The following is a 25449-nucleotide window of genomic DNA, read 5'->3' as shown; positions in this document are numbered from 1 at the left end:
TAACAATATCGCTAGAAGAACAATTGATTAGAGTAGTTGAAGTGATGGAATTAAAATCTAGATATTCAGTACCTACTTTACAGGATTGTTATAAGGAAAACACTTTGCAAAACAGTGTTCTACTAGCTGCATCACTAACTGCCTTCATTTTAAATTACCAAAAACCAACACCAAAAAACCAAAGAATTCATCATGAAACCATTATTAAACCTCTAATTTATTAATACTTCCCCTTCAAAATTACTTTAATCACTTTAATAATTTTGTATATTCTTTTATCTGATTGATTTTCTACCCTGATAGAACATAAGCTTCTTGAGGAATTTTTTAAATTACTTATTAATGGAGGAATTGATCATCTAGAGATCATGCACTCTGTATTTAAATAATCTAGACCTCAGAAAGAAGATATTCTGGAACCAATCATCAGAGCTTGAACTTAACTGGCATATCCATTAAGAATCTAGTGTCATCTTCTGGTTAAAATAACAATTATTATCATTATTATTATTATTACAGAAAAACCATTCTTACTTAATTTGATGGAATTCACATAGGAACACTCAAGACAAGTTCTTAAATTGTTATAATTCTTAACATTTCATGAACGCCTACACAGGTGAATAAAGTAACAGCTTTTGCAGTTGGACAAAAGGATTATAATTTATTATTACTGATATTGTGATTATTATAATCAGCCTTTTCTTTTGGATGGAGCTCAGACTGAAATAGTCCTGGGATAAATTTCTATTCTGGTAGTGTTTCATTATATGATTTTCCTCTACTTGGCCATATCTTTAAAGTTTTCATTTCATGTAGCTTGGAGAATATTAGTATTGATTATGGCAATTTATTGAGCAATGTTATATTTGAGCGAATACAGACAAAATTTGTCTATGATAATTAACTTACTTGTATTTTTGTATTTTTTAGGATATTTTGAGGTCTCCATTTTTTAAAATGGGAAGTTGTTACATGTAAATTTCTTTAAAAATAGTGAGTTTCTGATGTATAATTTTAATCAACTGGGTCTTATTTTGCTTGGTATTTAGTACAAGGTGCTTTTTTTTAATAGATTACAGTGATTTTGCACAAGCTCCATCATTTCCTTGCATAATCTATGTTGATCACTAAATCTAGACTATATAATGATTACCTTATATCATTTCTGGTGACATTGTCTTGTATTATCATCATATACCCCTCCATTTACACAAACAATTCTACATGACTCAATCATTTGTTCAAGGATCCTTTTTCAATATATTGTTGGTTGAGTTCATGTGGATGTCACCCCTGGATACTTTTTGATTCCAATTTTGAGTCTTAGTAATTTCATAAGATTCATCTTGAGATAATCAACTTTTGGTTATACTCAACAAATCCAAATTCAACATTTAGAGATTCCTTCCAGGCCTTTGTAGCTATCAAAGGAATATTTGGGAACAAAATGTTCCTATTTCCCATCATCTTGGCTGGCAGTGCTGTTGTCTCAAATGATCCCCATTTCCCCAGTATTGATAATACTTAGGACTTTGATGAGGATGTGGTGGCGAAGGTTTATATTACAGTTATTTTTAAATGGCTACTATCCAAAAATAGAATCAAAATACCCACTTTGAGTAAAATAATTTCACCAAAATGCCTACATTTTGTCATCATGATAACAAAATAACCTATTTTACCCTAATATCCTATATTTTCTTTTTATTTCATTTGACCAAATTAGTTATTTTTTAGGATTATATAGATGCAGTAACTTTGCAAGATGATGTCAATTTATTATTACTAATATTTGTGATTATTACAAAGATTATGATTCCATCATCCTTGTCTTCTGGATGGAGTTCAAATTGAAATAATCTTGGGAAAAGTTGCTTCTGGTAGTACATCATATGATTTTCATCTACTTACCCATAATTTTAAAGTTTTCATTTCTTTTATTTTGTAAATTAATAAAATTGATTGTGGCAATCTGTTAAAAAAAACTTTCTCTTAAGGTTTTATTGATCAATGCTATGTTTGAGTAATTACAGGCAAAAGATTAATCTACAATAATGACCTGAATATAATATAATCTACTTGGTAGGATTTTTCAGGATTTTTCTGAAAGTTATTTAGTCTACCTCAGTGATGACAGTTATATCCAGTTTTGTAAGTCTACTATCTTAGTACAAAGTGGTTATGTCATTTCTCTTGATGACAGCATCATTATACTAAACTTTGTCAGATAGTGGTAAAATCTTGGGATTAAGTATTCCATTATTTAGGTTAAGGTGATTTGGATTATATTATTTGATGTTTTTAATGAGTCGTTTTCTCCTCATTGTCTTCAATAAAAAGATGTATATATTTTCACATGCATATGTATGATTCAATATGTAATTACAATTCAAAATAATATTTAAATTGAAGATAAAATATTAATTTAAAGCAATCAAATATTTAAAGTAATATTTAAATAAAATATTCCGTCCATTTGGGATAGTCATTTACTATGATCAATAATAAAAAACTTCGCATAAATAGGGAGAGGCTTCAGATTCAGGAAGTTATGTATTTGACTACTTCTGACACAAACTGGCTATATCACCCTGTATAAATCACTTATCCCATAGTGCTACAAGTGCCCAACATTGTAAATTTCAGAACAAGTGCCAATCTGCATTTGACAATTTTTCACTGGAACACTCTTAATGACATCGTTGGAATTCATCTCCTTCCATTCCTTCTCTCTCAGTAAAAACAAAAATCAAGGCTACTTTCAAAAGAAAGGGGGAGGTATAGATAAGATGGCAGAAAAAAATAAAGCTGAGCTCTATCCCAAAATTCCTCCAAATAGATATAGAAAATGTATCAGATCAAGTCATGATTCCATTCTCTCCTCAACAGAACATATGGTTCAAGAGGTCAGGGATGCATTTGTGTTTGTCTTTGCATCTCCAGCATCTAGCACAATACTTAGAAAACAGTATGTACTTCATAAATGCTTTTTGAATCAACTTGACTTATAGTGAGTTAAAGAGAACGTTCACATCTATTAGGATATGACTCCTTGAGAGAAGGTATCGTCCTGCCTTTTTATTTATACTCCTATCTCTGAGCATAGTGCATAGAATATGCAATTAATAGATGATTCATTTATTCATTCATCACAGATCTAGTGGTAATTGAAAAACATCATCAACGAAAAAAATCAAAACGTATCAGGTGCCTCTGGGAACTTAGATTAAAGCATTTAGAATCGAAGTGTTCTTTTCAAGTATATTTAGCTCAATTACATAATTTAATAACGAAACAAGCTGATGAGAGTTAAGATGCTCATGCTTGCACAGGTAATATCTTACATAAATAGATAATATTTAGGTTCTGATAGAGATACAAAGTTTTGGTGATAGAATACTTACCTTCTAAATTCTTAAGTTCTATTTATAAAGAGTGCTTTATTACCAGTCTTAGTATATATCTGCTTTATTGAGGGAATGAAAACTTTGATGGTGGAGAAGAAGGAGATAATTTTGAATGTATCTGCTATCACAGTGAGAAAACTTGGGAAGACACAAAGACACTAGGAGAGTGCTTCCAATACAAAGAAATACAAAATATCAGTAGCAGAAACAGGGAAATGCAAAAACTACGATAATCCTTACTTGTGTCAAAATTTTGCTAAAATCTGGCCCTGGTCAGAATGATATATTTTTCATTACTGAATTAAGAAAGGAGAAGGAAACAATAAGTCTAAACAAAGAATTTTTTTAGTGAAAATGAAATAAATACCAATCACCAATAATTATAGTAGATAGTTTGATACTGGAAGAATTTGTTAAGTCATACTTGTCATTTGTATATTGCCATCTATTAACTAGATAGTTGATCTATTAAAGTTTATCATTTCTCATATGCTTATCTCTACCCCAAAAGTATTTAAAATATCTATAGGTTCATACCACAGAGCCAGGCATCAGTCCCATCTGACTTCCAAGTCCAGATTTTTCATCCAAACCGGCCATCTGTGCTGAAAATGGCTGCAAAGATGAGAAAATTAATATTATCCTTATAAAAAACACATTTCCAGATTTTTCTTTTATATAAGAAAAATTAACCACAAAACTCTATGAACTCTCTTTGTGGGAACAGCTGTTTATAGAAATAATTACTTTTCCTTTCTGTAAAAGTACAGAGTACTCTTAAAAAATACAGTTTAGCATGCTGATTCAGAAATTAGTTCAAGTTTCTGACACTTAATGAGATCATCAGTTTTTTTCTGAAAGGTATCTTAGTGATGACAGTATATCCAGTTTTGTAAGTCTATGGTTATATCATTTTCCTTGATAGATAACATCATTAGAATAAACTTTGTCAGATATTACTAAAATCTTATAGCTGAGCAATTCATAATTTGGGTTAAGACAATTTGAATTATATTACTTTTCACTGTCTTAAAAATGACATGTGAATTTTGATAAGTTTGATAAAAGATGAAAACAGATTTGCTATTGTAACAAAGTGCATAATCCTCACTTCACAAAATCTCCGCAAGATCAAAGAACCAAAAGATTTTCTTTGTAATACAAATTGAGTCTGGTAATTGATTTGGCTAAGTTTTCTTTGGAATTGATTTTACTTATTGGTTCCCAGTTGCCAAAAGAAGAAAGGGTTAATTTTATTTAAATGTTTAAAGCAGGTAATGTGTCAGAGTTCATGATCACCAAGACAACAAAAGGACTCTCAGTAAAGATGATTCTACAATAATATTTCTATTTAGTAATATTTCAGTGCTCAAGGGGTCCCTATTTTTTCCAATTATGCTGACACATTCTTCTATAAACTGCCTAAAACAATCTCCAATTTATGACAGTCCAAATTCCAAACTCTAAGATTTAAAAAAAAATAGTCTATATAAAGTGCCAAAAATCAAGCTCCATCATTTCTTTTAAAGTGTGAAAGAAAAGCAAATGATAATTAAGTATAAAGTTCACTCTATCTAGCATCCACTATCTCCTACTTGATAATGGATTGATCTGATTCTCTTGAAGATACCAAGAAAACTTAATAGCAACATCATATGTGCTATGATACATTTGTCAGAAATATGTGCTTTTTATGGTATGTTAAATGTTTTGCTATTCCTGGTGATAGCTTTTATTTCACCTGATTATATACATGTCTTTATTATCATAGTTTACAAAAAATGTAATGCCCTAATGGTTTAAAATTTCTCTGATCATGATTATAGATAGCACCTACATCAATATGGATCAGGATATAGTTTTCATTAAGTGCTATTGGCTCTAAATCGAGTTCCAGGTTGTCAACTTTCTGGTGATGAGCTTGTACCATTTTAAATACACTAGTCCTTAGTGAGACAAATTCATCTGGACTTGAAATCTTTATTTTTTGAAAGAACATACCACAATTTGAGAACTGTTTATATCATAATGATGCACATTATTCTCAGAAGAGAATTTAGGACTCACAAAATACTTTTGTCATAGAAATACTTAGAAAGTATATTAATATTATTCTCATTCTGTATATAAGGAAGGAAGGTGAGTGTTAGAGATATTAAGTGCAGCTGGGGAAATATCATAGAAGTGACTCCTAAGTCTCAATTAAAATAAATGTCCCTCAAGGATCAACTCTATGCTGTGATGAGATATCATAGTAAGAAAAACTCTATTAAACAGAGTAATGATTCAAAAATATCCTTAAACATGGTTAGCCTTTCATACAAATATAACATACCCTACTGATGCCATCTGGTCCTGGGTGGGATGGATGTCCTGGGGGCCCAGGGGCACCAGGTTGACCAGGAATTCCAGGCTCTCCATCAATTCCTTGTGGACCACGTGCACCCTAGAAAACAAGGAGAGACATAACCAATAAAAATTGGTTTCCCAGATTTGTATGGGGAGAAAAACCAATAGATCAATTTTCTTCAAGAAGAGAGAGTCTATAACCTGAATGTAGGATAATTCAGCTCCTCAGAAACAATTTCTAAAATTTAATGAAGTATAAAATGCAGTAAAAAAGATAATATTAACATCTATAAGATGGATGAAGACATAAGTACAAGAACTAAAAATGACCTTTATGGTATTTTACTGAGATTCTAATTCTGTATTATGGAAGATAAAATTAAATTCTCTATATAAAATTCTTCACATTCTGAATCTTTCTATATTTACAAGATTATTTTATGTAACTGCTCTCCACATTCTCATCTATTCAACCATAGCTATCTACTGGTTACTGGTAGATTTCCACAGAAATACAGTTCAACAGCTGGACAATTCTGCCCCATTACCAAAGTCAGCATTTCATTGAGGTTTTGCTATTGGAAGAATAATTTTGACAAGAAATTTTCTATTAAATGCATTTATAAAAAGATTTTTAATATTCAATGAATCAATCAACAATCATTTATTAAATTTTTACTATATACTAGGAATTGTGCTTTTAACTGTGAATACAAAAAGAAAAAGAAACAGTCTTTAATGTTGAAGGGTTTGCATTATAATGAGAAAGACAACATAAACATTTTAGATATAAAAGATAGATAAAATGTCAATTCATGGGAACCTTACAGGAGAAAGAACTGGAAAAAAACATTCTATGAAATTTGATGCTTGAACTGAATCTTTAAGAAAGTTTGGGAATCTAAAAGACTGGGCTGAGGAGGATAAACATCTGAGCATGGAGTAGTACAAATTGTATGCTGATGGAAGAGGAGCACTGTCTATGTGTATGACACAAGTAGACAACTATGGATGAATAGATGAGAATGTGGAGAGCAGTTACATAAAATAATCTTGTAAAAATAGAAAGATTCAGAATGTGAAGAATTTTATATAGAGAATTTAATTTTATCTTGCATAATACAGAGAGTATTAGAATCTCAGTAAAATACCATATTTTTTTACTGCATTTTATAATTCATTAAAGTTTAGAAATTGATTCTGAAGAGCTGAATTATCCTACATTCAGATTATAGACTCTCTGTTACTATTTCCTACTATTGCCTCTAAGGATGGGCAAGCAAGAGTGTCTCACAGATTCTAACCCAAAGTTATAAGATAATACAGACTCTTCCTCTCTTCTTTTCTTTCTTCATTGCCATATTAATTGATTATTAACCTCAAAACTGTAGACTTGGGAACAGAAACAACAAATGAAACTTTACTGATCTAGAGTCTCTGAAAAAAAACTTAAAAGATAAACTGATAATTTTATGTCAGAGATGAGACCATAAGGGGAGAAAAACTCAGAAAGTTATTTAGTGGTAGTGTATTTCATAAAAAATTTAGGATTTTATGACTTTTGTGGAGATACACAATAAACAAGTAAGTACAAAGATGGAGTATTCCTCTAGATATACCTGCAAGAAAATTAAAGTTCTTATGTCTTCAGTCCTGAATTATTCATCTGACAACATTCAATGTTACCTATATCCTTCCCATCAATGTGATACACAAACTATCTTTCATTTGGGCTAGCATACCCCATAATTAGGGAGGCAATGTAGAACAGTAGCTACAAAAACAGCTTCTTGAAGTCAAGAAAAGCTGAATTCAAATTCTATCTCAAATATATCCTGGTTGTTTGGTGTTAGACTAGTTATTTAATCTCTCAGCATTTGAGATTACTTTCCAAGACTGCAAACTGCAAGGATGTAATCATCTTACATTAGTTAAAGGAGTTTCATTATCTCAGTGAAATCACAGGTTCTATTTCAATCCCTAGACCTTCCATGTGAACATCCATTTAGAAAGCATTTGCTGCTAAATGGTGGAAAATTTACAGGAAAAACTGATCTTATTTAATCTCCAAAAATTAACTTCTCAAATTCAATACAACTACCTTAAAATCCTCACCAGAAACTGTATTAGTTAACTTTTTGCAAGTCATTTGCTTCATTATATGGTGTCTAGGATATTCTTTTTGGGGAGGGTAAGGCAAATGGGGTTAAGTGGCTTGCCCAAGGCCACACAGCTAGGTAATTATTAAGTGTCTGAGGTCAGATTTGAACTCAGGTCCTCCTGACTCCAGGGCCAGTGCTCTATCCACTGCACCACCTAGCTGCCTCTAGGATATTCTTCTTAATCGGCTCAATTCCTATCTCCATTCAATTCATTCTCTCGACTAAATTCATTTACATTTTATTATATTTTTACTTAGCACAGATATAAATCATATTTCTTGTGCAAATTCTAAAGTCAACTATGAGAAGCAAATTGATTTATTATGTAAATTTGGTTAGCAGGCACTAAAACATTCATATTATACTTAAGTCTTATTCAACCATTTTCTAGAACATAGTACTTGTACCATCTACTTTTACTATTTCTACTTATTCCCTGATGTTTTCTTTTCCCTAAAAACATGCCAACTAATCAATTTATAGAGTACTCTCTTTGATAATTAATGTTCTGTGTTCTCTTACCTCACATTAGGAGGCTCCCTTCCTCTTCCAATGCAAGGCATTGGAGTTAAGTGACTTGCCCAAGGCTACTCAGCTAGGTAATTAGTGTCTGAGGTCGAAGTTGAACTCAGGTCCCCCTGACTCCAAAGCCAGTTCTCTATTCACTGTGCCACCTAGCTGCTTCCTCCCTTTCTCTTTTTGATACTTTGAGCTACCAATTACCTTCTATTTTCTTTTGTCATAAAATTCATATTGTTTTATAAACCATGTTTTACCATTACTATTAAAAGTTAAGATTCAACATTTTTAAGAATGAAAGTGAAAATGCAGAGCATTATTATGAGTGTGTTCAGAGCTACCTTTTTAATCATTGAAATATGAAATTTGGTATAGTTATGAGTGCTCTCTCCTCTGAAAGGCTAGACTCAGTTTTATGTCATTATGCTTTCCTCCATTGATAACTGCGCTAGTGAGATTCTCATTAGCAAAAAGATAAAAATATAATAAAATGTAAATGAATTTAGTCGAGAGAATGAATTGAATGGAGATAGGAATTGAGCTGATTAAGAAGAATATCCTAGGGGCGGCTAGGTCAAAATAGGCTAGCAAAATAGTCTGTAAAACCCATACTTGTACTTTATTTTTATAATTTCTTAGGAAAGCAATTCAAGCTCTCCTTGTCAGCACTTATATCTAAAAACTGACAATTCAATGAAGGTATCTTTTTTTTTATAAAGGTTCAAGTTAACATTTAAGCTTCCAAATCTATACTGTCAAAATAAGAACATTAAGGGGAGGTACAGCTTATACCCTTAAATGTCTGAACTTTTAGACAATAATCAATATATCAATCAATCTATGTGTGCATCCATCCAATTATCTATCTATGATCTATCTATCTATCTTTTGATGTATACTTCCATGAATATACATACATATATATATATATATATATATATATATATATATATAGGTACATATATCCTTTATTGTCTCCCATATTATATTGTGACTTCCTCAAAGACAAGAACTTTATTTTAACTTTCACTGTATCCCTAGCAATTAGCAAAGTGCCTGAAACATAGTAGATTATTAGTTTATTGACTGGCTACCTGATTATATCATCTGCTGTATATCATATCATCATTATATCATCCACTGTATATTATTACTTAGTAGTAATCAGATATAATAATATATTGAGAGTAAAATAAAATATATAACCCCCCTCTAAGGAGTTTTGTCTTGAAAAAAAGCCCACATGCACACACATATCCCTAGAAATACAGTAATAGCTATTACTCTTTATTATCAAAGTAGAGGGAAATTTGGGGAGTTGTAGAAACAGACATCCTTCCTTATTCTATTATTTGGAAAATTCATTTTCTGGGATAGTGACCTGTAAATAATATACTTTATGAAATGAATAAAATTAAATATTTTGTCATGCTAAGTCTTGTCTCAAATATATATGCTGCTAGATGTACAAAACTGGAATTTTGAAAAATTTCTTTAAATTGTTGTAAAATAGAAATTAATATTATATCATAAGATGAACCTAATAAATATGATTATTTCTATTAACCAAAAGATAGCTACTAAATAAATCCATGGAATATCTCAACTGGTAGCCTTTGAAGAAATAATGAATGGATGAGTCTAAAGTCCTCTTTTTATAAAAGTTACAAAGTTAACTAATGTGCAGACTAGAAACCAAAAGGAATACTCCAAGATGACCACTAGATGGCAACATTTAAACATCCATAGTTGACATATTTGTAAATGGATAAATACAATTATAGAATCACCTAGAATTTGACTACTGATAAAGAGCATCATAAAAATTTCAACACTAATTTTAGCAATAATCTAATACAATCTCAACATGTAGATAAGGGGATTGTGTCTTGGAAAGACAAAGTTACTTAACTAAGAAGAATCTCCAAAGTTCTTGGGAACCAAGCAGTGACATGCACTGTTATGATTTTACCTGTTCTGAGCTGGCAAATATAAAGTATAACATGAAAAGAAGAGATATTTGGGAACTTGGAATTATGAATAGTACTTTGGCACACATTAGATACACACAGAAACAGAGACAGACAGACACATACACACACACACATACACACACACACACATACACACTGCATTTTTGCAGTCTGAGGAAAGATGCATTTTCAATCCTGGCTGCACTATTATAGAATTTTCCACATAACCTCAGATTTTAATTTTTGGGACAACCTCATCATCCTGCAAGAACCAGGCAGTCTTCATTCTCACACCATTATCTTCCCCTCTGATTAGAAGACAAAGACATGCACTCCAAAAGCTCCATTTAAGAGGAAATTCAACATAGAAGTCTCATTTCTCACGTGGTTGCCCTATTTTGGAACTTCCTTGCCTTTTCTACCATTTCCCCCCTACCTTCTTGACAGCTTCCTTTTGTGGATAATCTTCTTTCATTGAACTATAAGTTCCTCAAGGGCAAGGTATATCTTTTTTGTGTGTTGAAAATAGTAGGTACTTAATAAGTGGTTCCTGAGCAGACAAAAGTTCATTTCACAATTTCAAAAGAAGAAATATGGATCATAGTATCAGCAGCTAGGTGACATAGTGGATAAAATTGCTCAGTCTGGAGTTAAAAGGACATTTGAATTCAAATCCAGACTCAGAAATTTATTAACTGTATGACCTTGGGTAAATTATTTTACTTCAGCCTGCCTCAGTTTTGTCGATTTTGAAATGGAAAGTATAATAGCACCTATCTTACAGAGTTGTTGAGAGTATCAAACAAAACAATATATGCAAATTGATTATCATAATGCCTGATAGGTCTTTATAAATATTTGAACCCTGCCCTTGTCCTTCCTTAGTTTTTAAGGACAAAAGAACAAGAAGCAATGTTAAGGATGTTTGAGTCAGAGACAAAGCAGCTTTAATCAATTTCATCCCTTCCTCTTCATTTCTATCAATTATTATCCAACTTTTTGACATGACATTTCTTTCCTGAGTTCTCAGATTCTAATTCCTCTATTTCCCCCCTCCTTTTTTTTAATATTTTGCATGGTGAAATGAACATAATTGACCTTGAAACCAAGACCTGAGGTCAAGTTCTGCCTTTGACACATACAGGTTGTGTGAACCTGGCTAGATCATTTTATCTTTCAGTATTCTTGTCATCTCCAACACACTCTAAATTGCAGAGAAAGTGCTGATCCTCTTAAGCAGATGTGTTTTTCACCTCCTGATTACCTGTTCCAGTGAATTCACAGGTACAGTCCTTTTCCCTCTTAACATTTAACTTAAGGAAATGGAGGAACTTATAGATTATAACTAGGAAATCCAGAGAGAATTACAATCTCCCAAACTTGGGCCCCAAGAGGATGCTGGTTATTGTTGGAGTCCACATTTATGGAGAGTCAACTAAGGGCCCCTATCCCCCAGTTACAAAACCCTCTCTATGTGAACTCTTGCTTCCTAATTAGCTGAATGAACTTCTCTAGAAGGAAGATGAGCACACTCTACTTAAATAAACTCTTAACCCATTTAGCTGTTTGACAGTAGGAGGATCTATGTGGATTCAAGAGAAAACCAAGATCTGAGAAGCAATATCAAGTGCTAGAACAAAAGGTCAGACAAATATGTGGCAGTCTGGTATCAAATATTCTAAACCAACAGTGTGGTCCAAGGTCAACTGAAAAATGCCATGAACCATTCAGAAGTGTTTGTAAAATGAAGACTACTTATGTTTTTAAAAAAGATGCTTTCATTTCTAATATGGCAGTGTTAATAGACTTAACTCCCAGAAACAAAAGTTCTTTGAGTGGTCCTCAACAATTTTTAAGTCTACAAAGGGGATCTTAGACCATAAAGTTTGAGAATTATTGTTCTATTTCATTGAACAATGTTGCATAGGAACATCTGTGACTCTGTATGTGGTTGTTAACCCTAGCCTCAGACTAGGAACTGATGGAATTTATAAGATTGAAGCCAATCCCATCTTGTTCCCTCTCACAAAGGTAAAGCTGTTGGCCAGTGAAAGATTCAATAGGAAACATCATAACTAAAGGTGCACATTCAAGGACAAACTATACCGACATCTATAGGGTGTGAATTGAGGATAGTTACTAGGTAGGTCTCCCTTCAATTCTTCACACCATGCTGCCTATGTCCATATTGTTATCATGTGGATAGATGGCATGCTATAATAGAACATGGGACTTGGAACTGGGAAGATCTGAGTTCAATTTCTGCTTTGGACACTAACTATATGACCTCGGACAAGGGTCTTAACCTTTGAATGCATCAGTTCCATCATCTATAAAATGGGAGCAGTAATATAATTTTCTTTGCATGTTTGTTGTGAGGATACAATGAAATAATATTTTCAAAGTGCTTTGAAGAGCTTAGATGCTAACTGCCATCATCATCATCATCATCATCCTTATCTTCCTCCTGAGAAGCCAGGTTCTGACGGTGTTTGGAACCATAGTACTTTTTAGCCCTCTCCATACCATTACAAGTCTTTCTTTTCTCTTTATAGTTCTCTTTTATGTGTTGTCTTCCCCCATTAGAATATAAGCACTTTAAGACTGGGGCTATTTTTGTTTGATTGTGATTATATCTCCAGCCCTTAGGGGAAGGCCTAGTACATTATAATAATTTATTAAATGATTCTTCTACCAACATTTCTATCCCTGAAAAAAAAAATCACATTTAACCAGATACTGTTAAAAATTTCACCCTTATCAATTCATTCCTTTGTGCTAATCATTTGGTTGTCTCTTCTGTCCTTTTTTAAAAAGAAAAAATGATATTTCTAGAAGTATTACATAAAATTACTCAAAAGTGATTTATCAGATCATTAATGCTCATTAATAGAGTGGTATAAAAAAATACTTGGAGTGTATGTGAAGGGGTCTGTGTGTGTGTGTGTGTGTGTGTGTGTGTGTGTGTGTGTGTGTGTGTGTGAAAGGGAGGTAGGAGACAAGAGTGGAAAGGTCTTGATAAAGGGGAAAAGATAGAAAAAAAGAAGGGATAAGGATATTTGAAGGTGATTTTTTTTAAAAGCAGTTCAGTGATCAACCTTAATGGACTTGCTCATACCAACAGGGAAATAATCAGGCACAAATTTGGGGTATCTGTGATGGAGAATGCCATCTGTATCCTGAGAAAAAATTGTAGAGTTTAAAGAAAGACCAAAGACTATTACCTTTAATTTTAAAAAGAAGTTATCTTATTATGTAATTCTGCTGAATCTCATACTTTATGTTTTTTTCCTTAAGGATATGATTTCTCTCTCATAACACTCAACTTAGATTAATGCATATCATAGAAACAATGAAAAGATTAACAAACTGCCTTCTGTGGGGGATGGGGGGAGGGAGGCAAGATTAGGGGAAAAATTGTAAAATTCAAAATAAAATCTTCCAAAAAAATTAAAATAAAAGCAGTTCAGTGTACTAATAATTTTTCTCCACATATGCTTTGTTATTTTTAAATGGGTTTTTAAGAATTCAACATATATCACTTCTGTATAATTTATAAATACCCTTTTTATATATAGGAAAAGGAGTTGGACCTATGATTTCATTAGAGTGGGAGAACTCCATGGGGAAACTCCTTTTACTAATGTGATCAGAAACTCTACAGAGGACAAAATCAGTGAAATGTCTGAGGGAATGGGAGGTTAAATGATTTGTCTAAAGTGACTATAATACATATATATTAATTGAAATTTAAGGCAGAACCATGCCTGCATAACCACTTCAAATAAAGAGTAACTTGAAATGTTTAATAGAATAGGACAGGAGACTAGAAACAAATACCTTATTCAGGATCATTAAAAATGATGCAGGTTTGTCTGGCATGAGAATATTTCTAGGAGGTCAAAGTCTTTAGCAACTTACAGGTCTTCCTTTAGGACCTCGCTCTCCTCTTGGTCCTTGAGATCCAGGAGGTCCCTAATTGCAACAAAAAGAAAAGTATGAGTCTTATGAAGGTATATACATTTTATACATCAAAGCAAAAGTAAAATTTAGAACTCCAGTTGATGTAAGAAAAAAAAAGAAATGGAAAAGAGCATTATTTTATTTAGACAATTTGAAAAATATAGAAAATAAAATCATGTATATGTGTTAGCCCTTCATTTCTGAAGAGTGTTCTTTTTTTTTTTGCAAGGCAGATGGGGTTAAGTAGCTTGCCCAAGGCCCCACAGCTAGGTAATTATTAAGTGTCTGAGACCGGATTTGAACCCAGGTACTCCTGACTCCAGGCCTGGTGCTTTATCCACTGCACCACCTAGCTGCCCTGAAGAATGTTCTAAATCTATTTACCCCAGTTTATTAACAACAATACCAATGGCAGAGATTTTAAAACAGCAGCAAATACCATTATTAGTTGTTAAATTGACAAAAGAAAATTACTATTGTTGTTATAATTAAAAGTTACCAAAGAAAAATTTATCAAGACCAATCTGACACTGTGCATGCAATCACAAAATAAATTTTAAAATACTCCAAAAGATGAACATATTGCATCACTGCTAAATTCTGATCATACAACTTGAGGCTTAAACATCAAAAATGAAAATTGCAAACATTCAGTGGCTGTCTGCTGTCTACCAGACACACCTCAGACTAGAGTTGTTCAGTTCACAAATAAAGTAATGGACAAAAATATTTAGTCAACTGATTATTTACAGATTTTCAAAAATTCTTTAAGTAGTTCATCACACTTTATCACTTATCCCCCCAGACTGTAATTGCTATAGTGTCTTGTTCAAAAGTAGTTTAGGATCATGATTTCACTTGTGGGTATTCCCTCTAGCTCACAGATTAATAGATAATTCCATGAATTTCCTTCCCATCCCCAAATTTCCTATTGCCAAATGAAACTATCTGTTGATGAACATTTTACAAGCATATTTAGGCTGCTTTTCAGGAACAGACAAGCCATCCTTAAAGGATTATCTCAAACTTGTGCTCAGCTGATTTATTCATTGAGAACCCAAGAGTACTCCACACCAGAGTGAGATTTTAGAAAAGGACTTCAATGGAGGGTGTTCAAAATATTTCTAATAAGTAAAAGAATTTTCAGATTTTCCTAAGTAGAACAGGTTTATGACATTTATAGAAAGCAACAAAACTTATGGAAATTTTGATTTTTAGAAAAAATTCTTCCATTTTTACCTTTTCTTCCCCTACAAAATGCATTCTTGAATTGAAGTGAGAAAAAAATTCACAATAAATCAGATCATAAAAACCATTAAATTCAAAATTCAGGACTAGTTGAAACAGAGATGGAGAAGGACATGTCAGATTCACAATTCAGTAAAGCTAATTTAGTAGGTTTCTCTGTCATGCTTTGCTTTTGGTGGTGGTGCATAGCTCCTATGTGCTTGTGTGTGTGTGTGTGTGTGTGTGTAGTATGCATGTGTTTGAAATCTTGACACCTATAGGATGATGGGTTACAACTAAATTCAGAACAATTTTGTCATGCTTAACTAAAATGTGTTATATTTATATTTTTTATTCCCTAAATTTACTACAGATCATGAATCAATTAGTAATTTCAATTGGAAAAATAGAAAACAAGTGTATTTTAAAATGTCCTCTAATTATTCCCTACAACTCCACTACCAGAACAAGATTGTTAACAATCAAAGGCATGTTGTTTGTATCAATTGATGAAAGAAATTTTAATATTTTCAATATTTTACTATAATATTCCTATTGATGCAAATGAACTTCAAATATAAAAATTATAAGTGGATATTATTTTGAAATTGGATTTATTCTGAAATAAATGTTCATCCTAGTATTTCTAGTATGTTCTAATGAACTGCATTAACTTACATAGCTTGGTCCTTTGAGGTATAAATTACTACAAAATGGTCTTTTATTTTATTTATTTTTTATTAAATTCCTTCTCAAAATAATTTTTGAGATATATTAAGACCAACTCAGTTTTGGATTTTTTTATATTTTGCTTTAGATTTTGGATACTTTGGATCCAATTACTTTGAATTTTACCATATTCAGCTGAATATAATATTTTTTAGTCACAATATTTTCAAAGGAGATAAAATCACAGAAGTACTTACAGCTGGTCCTTGGCGACCTCGAATTCCAGTTACCTAAATAAATAAAATCATCAGTGAAAGGTAAATTATTTTTCCCTACAATTCTAAGAATAAAAATAATATCCATTTGAGAAAATTAATATAGGCTAGACTATCCACTTTCTTGATAGAATATGATTCAACAAAAATCATATATTTCATTATCTTTGTCTAAATCACATAAACTATCTAAAAATAAATGTGAATTCAAAGATTAGTCTAATAAGAATTATTATATGAGCCTTTACTATTTCATAACTCATCAAAAGTTTTATATCAGCATCTCTGGACAATGACATTTTGTTCATTTAATGTCTGTGATTATTAGGCAAGGCACCTGAATAATAAATGTCTTATTATCATCCTTATTTCACAGGACATGAGCAAGTATCTCTTGCTCCATCAAAGGGAAATACCATCATATTTTCTATTATCTCTGAATCTAAATATATTCTGTGAGAATCTCATCAGCATCACTGATACTTTGAATTAATAAAATATTGTTTTCCCTTTTCTTTCTGGATGATAGAATTATCATCACAGCATCAATCCTACATTCATAGTGCCACTCAACTTTCACAGCACAACTATGGAGAAAAATAAGTTTTTATAATGTCATATTTTTGTCCTTTGATAAATTTGAATGAAAATTCAAGAACTTAGTGCTTATGATTCAAGTGCTATCATTAGCAAATAAACTTCAAAACTGATACATTGAAGTTTTTGAACTGCATCTATGGAGTTGTATCAATGTTTCTCAATCTAAGAATTTTTCTCATATTTTTTTCTCTCAAAAAAAAGTTTAATTAGATAAACAATTACATGGGGGGGAAAGGATAAATACTTACAACTGGTACTAATCCAGGTTCTCCTTTTTGTCCCTATGGAGAAGAAATTTTTTAAATTATCATTAATGAACAGCCTTACTAAATGATGTTTTTACTACTCTATAATGCTTAAATATAAGAAAATTCCACATGGAAATTGAAGGAAACAGGGTTATAATATTTTTTATGTGCAGCTAACTGGACTATTAATTGGCTCATATGTGAAAGACACTGTCCTGGTTATTGGAGATGCAAAGATGAAAGATTACATTGTCCCTTGAGAAGCCTAAGATCAAATAAAGAGATCAACAATTCAGTGAAAGATATGGAAAGTCATATGAAAAGAAGGAAAGAAATGGATAAAGATTAAAACATTTCAGAAAAAAAGACTGAATTAACAATTAATATTTGATGAAATATGCAAAAATTACTCAAGAAAGTGACAGATGTTGCTATGATGCTAGTCATTAACTGTTGAGATTTAATGAAATATAGAAAAAAGTTTCTAAGGACTAAATAGAAGGAAATGTTGGGGCATCTTTTAAAAAGGAAAATGGAAGGCCCTTGTGATTTCAGATGATTGAATTTAACTTAGGTACCGCAGATGAAGTTGAAACAAGGCATCAATCAATTAACAACAAACTGCAATGACTTGAAAATATGGGGGGAGTGGGGAATAGCATGGGTTTTTGGAGGATAAACTCATGCCAAAATAATTTCCTTAAAGGTAGATATAATAGGCGCACTCAATATTGTTTTTCAATAAAGTATTGCATTCACACATTATATTCTCAAAGACTGAGTATATAAAAGCAAAATTGCATTTTTATGCTTAAAGAAGGTAAAAAATTCAGGATTGTCATTTCTGCATAAGAAAATGGGGTCTATAAAGGAGAAAGGGCAGTGGGACCGTGGAAGGAGTGTGGAAGGGTAGCGGATCTATTCTGGTCAGTATCTGTAATAATGAATTGAATAAAGGAATGGAGAAAACATTCAGATTGGGCAACAAATATAAATCAGAATGTCTGATGATTTATTAATATGGTCCCACAAAAAAGATTTAATAAGAGAAAAATGACTTAAAATAAAAGCAGAACAAAGAACAGAGAGTTTAGAAAACCCTCAGGATTGTGATAAAAATCATCTTGTGAGCAGAAAGAACAGATCTGTCTTTAAACATGTTTTAAAAATGCATTATTTATTCATTTTTAATAATTCCTTTCAATTGCAAAATTATATCAATTATACATGCAAAATCATGTGAAAATAGATATCCATGTTAACCACAGTTTTGAAAAATAAGAAAAATCAAGGAATTGAGAAAATTTCACTTCAGTTTTCATTCAGAGTTAACCATTTATTTCTCTCCTTTTTTTCATCATGGGTCCTTGAAAATTGCCTTGGATCATTGCTTTGAGCAGTAGCTAAATCTTTCACCATTTATCACCATTTATGCTAGGTGGTAGAGTGCCAGGCCAATTGGGAAGACGCAGCTTCATAAATTTAAATCTGGCCTTGAAAACTTATTAGCTGTATGAATTTTTGCAAGTCACTTAGCCATGTTTGTCTCAGTTTCCTCATTGTAAAAATAATCTAGAGAGAGAGAAATGACTCGTTTCTTTGCCAAGAGAACCTCAAATGGGGTCATGAAGATCATCATTGCATCATTGCTATTACTATGCACAATGATCTCTCATTTATTCTCTCTTTACTTTGTATCAGTTCATATAAATTATTTTTATAATTTTTTTTCTAAAACCACTCATTTAATCATTTCTTTTAGCAAAATAATACTCCATCATTATCATATGCCTCAACTTGTTCATCCATTCCCAAATTGATGAGCATCCCACAATTTACAATTATTTGTCACCACAAAAAAGAATTGCTCTTAATATTTTGATTCAAATAGGTCCTTTTTCTTTTTTCTTTGTTCTCATTGGAGTACAGACCTAGTAGAGATATTACTAGGTCAAAGGGCACGCACAATTTTAAAGCCCTTTGAGTGTGGTTCCAAATTGTTCTTCAGAATGGTTGAACCAGTTCACTACTCCACCAATAGTTCATTCATATACCTAGTTTTCCCTCATCCTCTCCAATATTTGTTGTTTCTGATAGGTGTGAGGTATTATCTCAGAGTAGTTATAACTAGCATTTCCTTAGTCAATGGTGATTTAGAGCATTTTTATAATAGATATCTTTGATTTCTTCTTCTAAAAATTGCCTGTTTAGATCCTTTGACTATCAATTGAGGAATGGTTCTTATTTTTTATAAATTTGATTCAGTTCTATACTGAAATAGTAAGGTATTGGAAGAACCAGAGAGGAGAAACAAAGTAAGTCAAATGGTAGTATTCTCTTCCTTTCACTTGAAATAGGAACATGGTTCCAGTTACCATGGAAAACTCTGTTTAGAATAACAATTAATTTCAAGTACCTACAACAGAGAGTCTATATTAGCTTTGTCATTAATTTCTGTTCTTTGGTGATTTATTCAAGTAATGTTTTCTTTTCCTAAGCAAAATGAAAACAGGTGATTTTTTTACATTTTTAATTGAAAGGTAATAATCATATACATTATCTACCACCTACAGTGATAATCTAAACCTGTGCTAGGTATTATATATAGACATATATATATATATATATATATATATATATATATCCATTAAATACCAATAGAAATGAATTTCTCTGATGCTAGTAGTGAGAAAATAATCCTATCTGGCTGGATGTACAAGTAATTAGATGGTAGGAAGAAGAAAAATTATAATAATTCTAGGAACTTGTATTTGCATAGTATTTTATAAACAGACTCTTAGGTAAGACTAAAGTGAATGAAATACAAATAAAAGAAATATGAATTTACCTTTCTTCCTCTACCTATAAAAAGAAAAGCACATATATTATTATTATTGTTCAAAATTTAATTCTTACAAACACCATACACCTACACAATTTCTTTAAAAATCTGTGTCAGTTTAACAGTTTAACATTATGAGTAAAAATTCAAGGAAATCAATACTTCACCATCAAAGAACTATCATTACATGAAATACTTTTCATAGAATCATAGAGTCTCAGAATTGGATGAGATCAGAGATTTAGAGTCAAAGATAGCCTTAGGATTCATTCCTTTTTTTTTCTAAGCTCCTTCCAAACTAAACTTTTCTACCAAGTCCCTTTTATAGTCTCCCTGACAATATAGCCCCTGTTTGGCCTATGGTGGGAACTCACTACTAAGAAAATCTGTTTCATTTTTGAAGTTTTTATAAAGTTCTTTATAAGTTAAATTTTAAGACTTTATGACTTCCTTTAAATGACCCTCTGAGACCAAGCAGGATAAGCCTCCAAAACAATTCCCTATCATTGTCATACTACAAATGATTCCATTATAACAATAGAATCAAGGAATTAAATCTTAAGTGGAATATAGCATCAGGGTTGGATCTTCTCTTAAAAATTGGCTAGATTTTTCCCACAAAAGGTCTTTGTAGAATTTTATGCAGTCTTGGGTTATTACCATTGCCTTCCCACCTTTTTCAAAGGGAATTCTGACAAAGTTTGAAGTCCCAATCTGATGAACTGAGCCTGTATAATTTCTAATGAAAGATTGCTAATCAACCTGGGTAAAATAGCAAATTTCCAGTATTCTTACCAGAGCCGTAGGTAATAACATCTGGATCTCCACAGACAGCACAGCATTCTCCAGGAGGAGTATTTGGATTTTCACAAGTTAAATCTTCGCATATAATCTTATCACAGAGAATGGCTCCATTATCACAGACACAAATTTCACAAGGTGCTGGTTTCCAAATATCCCTGTTCAAATACATTCGACCATTTTGTGTGCAGGCTATTTCTTCAGCATATCCATCTAAGAAGGAAAAAAAGAATAGGGAATGTTATTGATAATTTGAAGTTTCTGAATCCAGAGATAATCAGAGGAAAGTCAGTCAGTCAACAGTATATTCCAAGCACACATAAGTTGATATGTTAAGAAAGAAAGAAAGAAAGAAAGAAAGAAAGAAGAAGAAGAAGAAGGGAAAGAAGGAAGGAAGGAAGGAAGGAAGGAAGGAAGGAAGGAAGGAAGGAAGGAAGGAAGGAAGGAAGAAAGAAAGAAAGAAAGAAAGAAAGAAAGAAAGAAAGAAAGAAAGAAAGAAAGAAAGAAAGAAAGAAAAAGAAATAGGGCTAAGAAATTTGGAAATGAAGGTGATTTTTAAAAACAGAAAATACTGACAAAAATATATTAAGAATTAAAATAAGAGGGGTGGCTAGGTGGTGCAGTGGATAGAGCACCGGCCCTGGAGTCAGAAGTACCTGAGTTCAAATCTGACCTCAGACACTTAATTACCTAGCTGTGTGGCCTTGGGCAAGCGACTTAACCCCATTACCTTGCAAAAAAAAAAAACTAAAAAGAAAAAAAGACTTTAAAAAAGAGCATGTAAGTCCTGAGGGGATAGAGAGAAAAAGATGATCAAAGAGAGATGAAATTAATGAAAGATGGAAATTTTGGAGCAGATTTTAAAGGACATAAAGTCGTTTTAAAATAGAGAGGACAATTCATGAAAGAAAATTAGCACAGCCTTCTAAAAATGATTGCAAAATGACAGTTCAAAGGAATGCCAACATGGATGGTTCTCAGGATAAGTAACATAAACTTTCTGTGATCTCGTCGAATCTTTCTGTATATTACAAGCTATAACTCCATAAATTTTATAGTCATTGATGATTCCAAATTTTAGAGGAAAAACATCAAATAATGTTGATGACCTAGTCAAAGTATTGTTGTTGGTGTTGATGGTGATAGTGGTGGTGGTGGTATTCAGTTGTTTCAACCTTGTCTGACTCTTTGTGATCCCATTTCGGCTTTACTTGGCAAAGATACTGGAGTGGTCTGCCATTTCCTTCTCTAGATCATTTTACAGAGGAGGAACTGAAGCAAGCAAGGTTACATGACTTTCCTAGGGTCACATAGCTAGTGTCTGAAGCCAGATTTGAACTCAGGAAGATGAATCTTCTGATTGTCAGTCTGATTGTCACTGCAGTCTTTTTTGCTTTGAGATTTAACATTTAGGTGCAAGAGTAACTAGAAAAGTTTGTCTGGAATGTACTTAAAGATTAAAGAATGTAGACTGCTTCTGGACTCCAGAAGAATTTTCTTCTCCCTGTTCCCTCCTACACACACACACTTTTATCTAGTATGCCACTAGCTGCCCTAAAGTATTTTTAAGCATATTTAAATTCTTCAATAATTAATTTTTTCCATGTGGGCACATCCTCTACTAAAGAAGACTAAAGTCCTATCTATACTATAGTAGTATTTTGACCAAAAATCACCACCTGATAACCAATCCCCTGGGGAAGAGCCTATCTGACCTCAGCCAGGGTAGTCCTCAAATAAGGGAGTTCCTTGCCTAGTGATATTAAAAGATCATTAGATGGATTGGATCTGCATTGGATCAGCATTCCAGTGACAAAGCTTTCAAAATCCTATCACTCCTTCCACATCACAAAGGCATAAGAAGAGGACTTTGAAAAATCAGGAAAAACTGAATCTAAAAAACTGAAAAGCTGTGAAGTTCTTCTATAAATCTTCTGAAACAAGAGTTTCTCTTAAACCATAAGGAGAAAAAGAACTCATTCTTTCTACATGATATCTTTTTTACTTCAAATCAGATTTTCATGAAGAAAAAGAAGTCCAAAACAACATAATAAATGGCTATACAATTTCTACTAAACATTTTCCTTTATCTTGAATTTATGTATAGTTTTTACAACTTAATAGACATGCTTGCATTAGAATTGACATTTTCTTCATGGACACAAAAGCAGCAGTGCATGCAAAATAGATGTCAATTACATTTTTTATAAACACAAACCTTGTGGATTGCTAAATAAAGTTAAAAGGTAAAAAAAAGATGTTTGCTCACTCTGCATCGTTTGAGTGAGTTTGTCACATAACATATGCCTTTAAATGAAAGTTCAAGGAAATAGTTTCAATGGGAGGTAAAACCATTAGCAATAGCATAGGGAATTTTTCCATTATGATACTATACAAAGATATATTTATCTCTCTGTTCTTTTGAATAGATTATATAATTTTCTGTCTAACATATTTAACCATTCTTCCCAGATGTTTAACATATGGGAAAAATGCTTCCTGGGTGTGTCATCATCATAGTTTTTTCAGATGAAGAATAATGTGATTCTCCTCTTTATCAAAAGTCCTTTATCTCCTTCCAAGTAATATGCCTGGTTTGTTCCAGGAATTACAAATGAAATAACAAAGAAAATAAATCAAATGAGACAATCAATGTAAATTCATTTGTAAATTTTAAAGTACTATATCAGCAATAGCTATTGTTATTATATAATTAATTATTATTATTATTATTTAATCTTTTTCACTCACACAGAGGTCCAGTCACAAATCTACCTTTCATACAAAGAACTTCTAACAAAAGAAAACACTAACCAATGTTTTAACCAAAAGAGTTCTGGCAAATATTTAACTAGCTTGTCAAAAAAAAAAATGTACATAGGCTCCATTTTGAAATTTAGTTCTCATCATTAACATTTTCTCCATCACTTTAAGACAATAAAACAATAAATAAAGCCTTCTTTTGTAGTGCTTGCCAATTTCTGAAGTGTAAATGAGATTTGACCACTGGTTCTCCTGTGATAGTATATGATATGATAGCTCCAGGACATTTCCAGGTTGCAGCCCAGATGTGTGATTGGCAAAACCCAAAGTTCCTGTCATTATTTCTGGATTAGCTGAGAAAAATTACTGTTTTCTCTCTGTCTCCTGTTTTTGCCTCTCTTCCTTTTTCTATTTCTCTGTCCTTCTTCCTCTCTCTAGCTCTGTCTCCCCCCACCCCTCTTTCTCTTCTTACTCTGGCTCTGTCTCATTTGCTTCTAGATTTAGAATCAGAAGATTTGAGTTTAATTCTTGTTTCAGACATTACCTTTGTGATGCTGGGTAAATCAGAAATTATGCCAGCCTCAGATTTCTCATCTGTAAAATGGTAATAATAGCACCTATTTCCTAGAATTGTTGTGAGGATCAAATGTGCTATTGTATCTAAAACACTTTGAAAACCTTAAAGTGCTTCATAAATACTATGATTTCTTGCAAACCTTTGGAGGTCATAGGGCAATAGCCTCCTAGTCACAGAAGGTTATCTTTAAAGCCTACCAACTTGTGGGAACTGAGACCACAGAAATAAAGTGATTTTCCTACCATCACCTAGGTAGAAAGAGCAGTATTCAAATGTCAGTCATCTGAATCCATATTCAATTGTCTTTTTTTTTCCTATACTATGCTGAGGATTATGGGGGATCACTAGGAGAGTCATTTGGGTCACTGATTTTTTTTTTCTTCAAATGTTGATGGTGGAAGTCAGTCTGTCACTGCAGTCTTTTTTGCTTTGAGATTTAACATTTAGATGCAAGAGTAACTAGAAAAGTTTGTCTGGAATGTACTTAAAGATTAAAGAATTTAGACTGCTTCTGGACTCCAGAAGAATTTTCTTCTCCCTGTTCCCCCCCTACACACACACACACACACACACACACACACATACAGAGTAGATGGCACAGATATATATTGAACCCTTTTAATTCACTTCTTGAATGAATGTATATATACATATACATATAAAGAAATTTGTGGTTAGAAAGTGATTATCATATCTTTTTCAACCATTTTGACAGCCCAGCCATGATTCATGATTGAGAGATGGCCTTGGAATCAGGAAGACCTGAGTTTACATTCTACTTGTGATTCATGTTAGCTGTTGTCACCCTGGACAAGTCCCTTTTACCTGTCAGAAAAGTTGTTGGTCTTTATTAGTAAAGGAAGTTGTTCATTGAGAACACTCTATACCATTGAAATCACAGTTTCATTTTTTTAAAAAAGGAAATAAGCTTTGAAACTAATATATAAGTCAGCTAACCTTTATTAAGTATTTATGATGTGCCAAAGATGATATATTTATAGATTTATAATTCTGATATTTCCTTCAGTTTTAATATCATTAGTGACCTCTTTGAACCTTATATTATCCATA

At 32.2% G+C, this 25449-nt stretch overlaps 1 protein-coding gene across 1 annotated transcript in view; it reads right to left on the bottom strand.

Annotated features, from left to right (window-relative positions):
• COL5A2 (collagen type V alpha 2 chain) overlaps positions 1-25449 on the bottom strand; it is a 182149-nt gene that overhangs the window by 66445 nt on the left and 90255 nt on the right. The window contains exons 2-7 of the mRNA XM_074215519.1: positions 20244-21251; positions 17396-17428; positions 16530-16562; positions 14335-14388; positions 5746-5856; positions 3948-4025 (exon numbers count right to left, since the gene is read on the bottom strand). Of these exons, the coding sequence (XP_074071620.1) occupies positions 3948-4010 (63 nt within the window). The 5' untranslated portion in view covers positions 4011-4025; positions 5746-5856; positions 14335-14388; ... (1 more) ...; positions 17396-17428; positions 20244-21251. The remainder of the gene's footprint in view (positions 1-3947; positions 4026-5745; positions 5857-14334; positions 14389-16529; positions 16563-17395; positions 17429-20243; positions 21252-25449) is intronic.

This window comes from Macrotis lagotis, chromosome 1, assembly GCF_037893015.1.
Source record: "Macrotis lagotis isolate mMagLag1 chromosome 1, bilby.v1.9.chrom.fasta, whole genome shotgun sequence".
Lineage (NCBI taxonomy): Eukaryota > Metazoa > Chordata > Mammalia > Peramelemorphia > Peramelidae > Macrotis > Macrotis lagotis.
This window is presented reverse-complemented; position numbering and strand designations above follow the sequence as displayed.